This window comes from Enoplosus armatus, chromosome 2 (genome assembly GCF_043641665.1).
Source record: "Enoplosus armatus isolate fEnoArm2 chromosome 2, fEnoArm2.hap1, whole genome shotgun sequence".
Taxonomy (NCBI): Eukaryota; Metazoa; Chordata; class Actinopteri; order Centrarchiformes; family Enoplosidae; genus Enoplosus; species Enoplosus armatus.
Window position 1 is genome coordinate 2,359,220 of NC_092181.1, and position 7,867 is coordinate 2,367,086.

Here is a 7,867-nt window from a genome sequence, read left to right on the forward strand (position 1 = left end):
TGGCTTTTTTGATTCTGAAAAGTATATACATTCTTACATGTTGCGTAACAGATAAACAGAAAGCAAGAGACGGTAGAAACGTGTAAATGTTTCTGCGTCGTGATGATTGCTGAGAGCGGCTGAAAAGGCACTTATGTCAGATGGCTGGATGGACAAATGGGGCTTGGTGAACAGCTGGGTGATCCATAGGTAAAGATACACAGTGAGACATGAAAAATATTCATGAGGTTGTGAGCATAAATGTTGCAATGCATTTAGAATGATGTGTCAGAAAATAGTCCAAGAAATGGATGTTTACATTATGACTGCAGAGAAGCATCAGTTTTTTGTTCTTATCACGTTTTTCCTCCACCGCACTTCCTAAAACACCCGACATTCATCGTCCGTTGGCTACAGTTCCTGTGGAGTTACGGACGCAGAGGAGGGCGGTGTGGTCAGGGCGGTGATGGTGGGAAGTTCGGCCGGGGTTACCATGGAGGTTACCGTGGAGGCTGCTTTGGAGGTTACCGTGGTAGTGGTGGGACCGATTCCTGGGCAAGCAGAGGGAGATAGACATGCAGGGGTGGAGCGGTGCATGTCTGCTGCTGTGTGAGAGATAGGTGAGCCTGGAGGGTGAGGAGAGATCTTCAGAGAGAGGACGAGGAGGCGCAGAGTCGTGGAAGAAGGGAAATAAAAAAAGGAAGAAGATAGTGGGATGATAAAAAAAAAAGAGGGGTTGCATTTGGATGAAGACAAGAGGGAGAGGAATGAAGAATAAAGTTAATTCACCTCTGGGTTACTTGAATTAGTTAACATTATAGTTAAAGGAGGTTTCCAACTTCCGGCAGCAGTAGCAGGCCTCAGGAGAATTGCTACCAGGCCGTGAGGACTAAATATGATTTGCCAAAAAGGCTGAATAATAACAAGCCTATCATAAGATATTTTTGCAATAATTACCTTGAACTTTGAACAAAAAATAAACTGATCTTAATTCATCATCACAGCCTGTCTGCATTCAGCTGCAGATTCAATCGGTGTGTGCTCGCGACTTGAGTGTTGCTGAGAGGTCTATCTACATTTTTAATTTACAAATACCCACAATAATATAAAGATGAAATTAAATTAAAGTTATAATTCTTAAGATTTTGACTAAATAAAACCTAATTTATGATAGTATTTATGTTTAGCATTTTTTGTACAATAGCCATTCAGCACATTTACATTTAGTAATTACCCCTCTATATAGAAGTGCTGTTCAACTTTCTCTGACTTATGGTATCAAACTGTACTTGTTGTTACCACAGTAACCGCAGGTTTCACCAAATCAATAAAGACTAAAATCTTATGAGTTACAACTTTAACTTTTGATTTCTCCTGTGTGTCATTTCCTAATTCATATCAAGACTTATTTGTTAACGTGTGTGTCTGTGTGTGTGTGTGCGTGTTTGCTTCTCATTGCATTTCTGGTCACGTGACGATGAAGAGATATGACTTGAAGTTACGCTCAGAGAGTAACCAGAGATCCATACATCAATAATTGAGCACTTGGACTCTGACACATATTCTGTGACTTATGGAGGAAGTTGTAGTTTTGATAACCTTGATCCAGTTGAAGGAGCTTTGGGAGAATCAGAGGCACTCTGTCAGTCTAATGCACCTCACTGTTCTTGTACAAGTTACCTAATTGGACACTTTGAAGCACTTCAGAGACTGAGTCAAAGCTTTTTCCCTTCCTGACCGCCCTCCTCTGTCTGACACACACACACACACACACACACACACACACACACACATAAACCTAATCTCATAATCTTTCACTCTCGCCTTCAGAATTTTCCCTAATCATTGCCTCCACAGGAGTGTGAATTTACCATCCTTCTTCAATTAGCTGCTCTCTCACACACACACACACACACACACACACACACCTGCCTGTTTATTAATTCAGAAGTGTTAGAATCTTCTTAAGTAGGAGAACTGCCAAACCTGATGCATGCGACTCATCATTGATGCAGAGAGATGTAGAGAGCTGCAGTGTGTGTGTGTGTGTGTGTGTGTGTGTGTGTGTGTGTGTGTGTGTGTGTGTGTGTGTGTGTGTGTGTGTGCTGTTGAAGGAGTTTGGTTTCCCTCCACTGTTGAATCAACAATAATGCATATCCCCTATTTGAGTCAGTTTAGATAAGATTAGATTCAACTTTTTATTTATTTATTTAATATAAATACACTATAGGTCAGACAAATACAGGATTGACAGTAGTATAAAATGTGTGGGTATGTGAGAGTGTATATAGTGCAAGTAAGTGAGAATATGTGCAGTAGTTTGGCAGTATTGAGTAAGTGTAAGCCAGCAGCCAGTGAGGCAGAGACAGAGCCATGGTTGGAGGTAGGTGTGTGGAGGGGGGAATGGGGTGCTGCACTAAATAGATTTTTTATTATTAGATCTCTCTGTCATTTTTCATTGTCACTTGAACTCCCCTTTCATACCAAAGAAATCCCATTGCCTACACACACACACACACACACACACACACAGTGTACCTGGCTGCTCTGGGGGTCGTGGTAGACCTGGTTACGAGGGGAAAGCAGGACGCAGTCGTGTGCCGTGGTTTTCTCAGTGCGCGGAGCGCTGGGGTCGCCGTCATCTACACCACTGGCCTTGCACCTCATGCTCCTCACACACAGCACCTGAGGGGACACAACAACAATTATCTGCAGAGGCTCTGGAGCTGCATCAGAAACTGCATCATGCACATGGTAAGAGAGAGGTCAGCATTGATATATAGGCATTTTAGACACCCTGTTGCATATTAAAGTATTCTGAATTCAGTTAAAGCCATTATTTGTGGATCTCTTAGCATCTTGTATGTTGTTCTAATGACATAAGTTGTTTTGTTTGGGGGTTTTTTTCACTTTGAAAATGGAGTCTATGTGTTGCTTTCAGCCCTGTCATCTCTGGGTCAGATCTGTGGAGATATTGCTGTCATTCTTGTTCACAAATACTACACATAATGGTTTCAAGTTAACCTGAAATAACAAGTTTATTGCCAGCTGTGTTGTTAGCAAATAAACTACACAGTAAGATCATTTAGCAAGGAAGCCATGCTACACAGGTGGTTGGAGTTTTGGCTCTTTACTACTACAGAAGATTTTTCTATTTTCCCATATTGCAACAAGTCATGTTTTATTTATGTCTCTGCATTCAGCTGAAAAGCACATTAAACGGTGAGCCTGGCCTAGAAGCGTAGCGCAATTACTGAATGTTTGTGGGATCGACCGCCCATCTGTTCAAACATACTTTAGGGAAATACACCTCCAACAATGCTTAATGCCTTGTTACTGTCAGCTTAGAGTCAACACATACACTCTGTGAGAGACTCTTTACTCTTATAGATGGTAAAAATAATTGTTTTGAATAGTATACAGTTATTGTTTAAACAGATCTGAAAACTCTGAAATAAATAAAGTACAGTGCAAAGAGGCAGTCATTATTGCAAATTATTGCAGCATGCAGGAATAGTTTGACATCCTGGCTTCGCCTCCAGGTAGTCCCCCCCCCCCCAATTAGATATAAGATGCTTTTAGCATGCTTTAAGAGTACAGGTTTTTGCTTTTGAACAGAACCAGGCTAGCTGCTTCCCACTGCTTTCAGTTTTTATGCTAAGCTAAGCTAAACAGCTGCTGGCTGTAGCATCTAATTGAACGAACAGACATGAGAGTGGTATCGATCTCCTCATCTAACTAACATATTCCCCAAAATTTCTTTAACTATTTCTTTTAGCTTCGTCTTCATACAGTTTTACCCGGATGATATTCAGCCTACTTTTCTGAAGCTCTGTTTGAAGTTGTCCGACAGGAAGCCGTAGAGCACCGGGTTGGCACAGGAGTTGGCGTAGGACAGGATGACCGCAAAGAAGTAGATGCCGGCTGTGGCGCTGGACTCTGGGATGATGACCACCAGATTGACCATGTTGATGATGAAGAACGGCAGCCAGCAGAGCACAAACACCACCACAATCACCACCACCATCCGCGTCACCTTGCGCTCCGAGCGCCGGCGCTTGGTGAAGCCCGCCCGCGCTCCTGAGGACTTCACCTGCAAGAAGAACACCAAAGATAGTTTAATTATGATGCTGCTGAAGAGGATGAATATGAGAGTAATAATGATGATGATGAAAATGAGGGACAGGATGTTGAGGATGATGGAAATTATTGTTGATGCAGATTACAGTATTGATTTAAACATGCCTCGTACACACACACATATACACACCTTGATAACAATAAGAAGGTAGCAGAGGCAAATGATGAGCAGCGGTCCAAAGAATCCCACTGTGGCAGTGTAGAGGATGAAGGCTGTTGACCACACGTTCTTTGGCTCTGGCCAGATCATGTTGCAAGAGTTAAATGTGTCCTAAAGGGAAATGAAATAACCAGACTAAATTTTAGATATAAAAGGGGAATAACAACGACAATGTAGTCATTATCTGCTCAGTTAGACAGTGAGTAAAATAAAGGCCCACAGGAAGTGAGCCTTTCTGTAAAGAAACAAGTGTTTAACTGCAAAGCTCTTAAATTACACAGGAAGGGATGTTGCAAATTACATTATCTGCTTTCGAGGAAGTTGTGGAAGACATTTCCGGGCATTACTGTATTAGTTTTGTGTGCCAACAGGAAATAACTGTGAAACAAACTAGTAACTTTTTTACCCGAGAGGGCCTTTTTGTCCTGTCCTCTACCAAACCAACGGCCTTCAGCAGCGGAGCACCGACATAATAGCAACTTTGTCAGAAGTTACATTCTCCTCCTACCTTTCTTCTAAAAGATTTTGTGTTTTCTCACAGTTACAGAACTTGCTGCAAAGCTTTTCTTTCGGGCACAAATAAAGGTGTCTGCTGAACAAAAGACTTCAGTGTGTTTTACTTCAGTTTGCATGCTTTGCATTTCAGCAACAACTTGTGTATTCTTTCCATCACAGCCCTTCATGTCTAACCATGAATACCAAAACACACAAGAAGACAAAGGTAGTCTTTCCATGAAGTCTTCAACCTGCATTAATAGATATTTTGACCACTTTTGGGCAGCGACTTTACACATCCAACAGACATGGAGAAACATTCATTTAGAGTCCTGTTTCTGGCAACCTGCTGGCAAATGTAAGTCTAATTTTCACTCTCATTCCAGCTCTGTTTCTGGTCTCCAACAACTCCTGAGGGATATATCCAGCTCTTTAGCTGCTAAATGCTCCACTATGTTCACCAGTTAACTAACTATTAGTCTCTAACTGCCATTTGGTGTTGGACAGGTAGCGTACAGTGGGTTTAGTGGGTTCAGTTGCCAGTAGGTTCCAGAGAGCGATGAAAGTGAACCAGTGAACAGTAAAGTTCTGAGCCATAAAACCCAAAACAATGAGCTGAAAGACGCTAAAAAGCTCCTTCGAGCTGAGGAGAGATTATCCCCCAACTCACATATCACTACAAGTGGCAGGTTACTCTGAACATTACAAATGTCCGTTTACTTGAATGCACTGACAAGGAAAGGTTTTTAAAACTGATCATCTTGCAACTTTACCACTAAGCAACTTTGGCAAAATACAAATGAATGTGAAGACATGCTCTGGATTACCTTCAGCAAGTTTCTCAGTCAGTTGATTGTTTTATTGTAAGTACATGAACGGAAAACAGTGTTGATTGGAAAAATGTACTGTATATTGTTTAAAGTAAAAGTTTGACATTTTGGGAAATAAGTTCATTTGCTTTCTTGCCAAGCGTTAGTTGAGAAGATCGATACCCCTCTCATGTGTGTATCTTAAATATGAAGATAGATAAAGGAGACGGTTAGCTTAGCACAAAGACTGCCTACAAGCGCTTCTAAATTTCTTGGTCAAGAAATAGTCTGGCACATAACCCACATAAAACGGAGAATTGTCCTTTTTACACTTTGGTTTTGTACAAATTAAACAAGGTATAATATTAATTAGTGAGCTTAAGAGGCGCTAGTAGGTGGACTTTGTTATCTTTGTACAGAGCCAGGATATTATTCCCCATTTCCAGTCTTAATGCTAAGCTAAGCTAAGTGTCTGTTGGCTTTCGCTACATACAAACATGTGGTATCAATCTTCTCATCTAAGCAAATAAGTGTATTTTGCAAAATATCAAACTGTTCCTTTAATTCCGATCTTGTGATCATATATTATATGTTTTCTTTTGTTGTCAATAGTTCTAATATTGTTGTTGTTATTGCCTTTCTTGGCAAAGACGAGAGAAGGTTTGTTAGGGGCAGCTATTTGTTGAAGCTAATTTGCATGTAAAGAGAAAGAGTGGGGACCAGGAGTGCAGTCATACCTGAACATCAGAGAAGATGACCACGGGCAGGACCACCACGAAGGACACGGCCCACACGGCCGCACTCACCACCTTGGCCACGCGGGGGTGTCTCCACTTGGTGCTGCGGATCGGATGAACCACGGCCAGGTAACGGTCGATGGACATGACTGTCAGGCAGAAAATCGACGTGAACTGGTTCATAGAGTCCGCCGTCATGACCACGCGGCACAGGAAGGAGCCAAACGGCCAATAGGAGAGCACGTTCTGTGTGGTGAGGAAGGGCAGCCCGATGATGTAGAGCTCGTCGGCCACAGCCAGGTTCAGGATGTAGATGTTGGTGACTGTCTTCATTTTGGCGTAGCGCAGCACCACATAGATGGCCAGAGTGTTGCCCGTCAGACCCACCATGAAGACCGTGAGGGAGATGACTGCTGTCATCAGAGTGCTGCTGCCCTGAAAGGGGACACTTTGAGTGGACAGGTTGGAGGAGATGTTGAAGAGGCGGGGGTAGGAGAAGAGGAAGGGTGAGGGGCTGGCTCCTGAGGAGGAGTTGAAGTCTGATGAAAGGGGAAACCAGTAGGTCTGGTCTAGGGGCTCCATTGTGGGTTAGTAGAGGAAGATGTTGCCACTGAGTCCAGATGTAAGTTTGTTTCCTCCTGTTTTCACTGATTTAGAAGAAAGTCTTTGCTTCTGCCACGTTCGTGTCCATGCTTACTCTGCTGCAGACACAGGAGGAGAATCAGCAGCCACCACACGAAAACGAAGAAAGAGTGTTAAGTGTGCGCAAGTGTGCGCTCTCACCACAACGGAGAACACGGGGAGTTCACCTACCGGTACGCTGTCACTGGAAATACCGCGTGTGTGTGTGTGTGTCTTCCTCTTGCGCCCCGTGCGCCATGAGCCGGCTCCGAAGAGAAAGATGTGTTGCCATGAATCCTACATTCTGATAAGTTTCCAACAGGGAGTCGTATCCGTAATTACGCACTAGAAGAAGAAGTAGTCACCTCTCCGGTGTCTTCGCGTTATTTGATATCTCTCGTTATAGACGTCTCATTCTACCTCACACTGTCTGTCCGCTGTGTCGTGCGTCCTGCGGGAGTCTCGCTGGGAACAGTGCCGCGGCTTTTACGCACGGCAGATCTGCTCGACTACAAGTTCTATAATAAAGCCTGCGTTGTGAATATAGGCGATATTCTATATGTAGGTTAGGCCTGCAGAGGAAAAGTCCAAGTCTCCGTGTGGTCAAATTAGAATGAGTAGATCCGCCAAACCAATATCGTTGGACACCTTTTGTCCGAGCTCCCAGTCCTTCGCTGTCCGTGGTGCTGAGCAGAATGTGTCGGCAGCAGCTCCCCGCTTCTCCGTCCTCCTTCAACTTTCTTCCCACACAGGTCCGCTGCTTCTTTGATACGACTTGTTAAGAGATAGAGCGAGAGAGAGAGAGAGAGAGAGAGAGAGAGAGAGAGAGACTATACTGCTTCATGAAAAGAAGAGCAGCATGTCGAGCTGTCACCCGTCAAAATGTCATAATGACATCAGGGAAGAGGAGCAGCTCTGCTCAGTGG

General features: G+C 43.4%; 1 protein-coding gene across 1 annotated transcript; it reads right to left on the reverse strand.

Annotated features, from left to right (window-relative positions):
* Positions 1-390: 390 nt before the first annotated feature.
* On the reverse strand, positions 391-6,902 carry LOC139292406 (somatostatin-like receptor F_48D10.1). Its single transcript, XM_070914740.1, has 5 exons — positions 6,321-6,902; positions 4,250-4,390; positions 3,800-4,072; positions 2,518-2,664; positions 391-624 (listed from the first exon to the last, which is right to left on the reverse strand). Exons 1-5 carry the CDS (start codon positions 6,900-6,902, stop codon positions 391-393), a joined length of 1,377 nt encoding a protein of 458 aa, XP_070770841.1.
* Between the last annotated feature and the right edge of the window lie 965 nt (positions 6,903-7,867).

Bases quoted from the DNA above. Each gene is read 5' to 3' on its own strand.
- LOC139292406 (XM_070914740.1), bottom strand. From the start codon at position 6,902: ATGGAGCCCCTAGACCAGACCTACTGGTTTCCCCTTTCATCAGACTTC. The intron at 4,073-4,249 runs GTGTGTATATGT...TTCTTCTTGCAG, and splicing joins ACCTTCTTATTGTTATCAAG to GTGAAGTCCTCAGGAGCGCG. The intron at 625-2,517 runs GTACACTGTGTG...CTCTCTCTGAAG, and splicing joins ACGACCCCCAGAGCAGCCAG to ATCTCTCCTCACCCTCCAGG.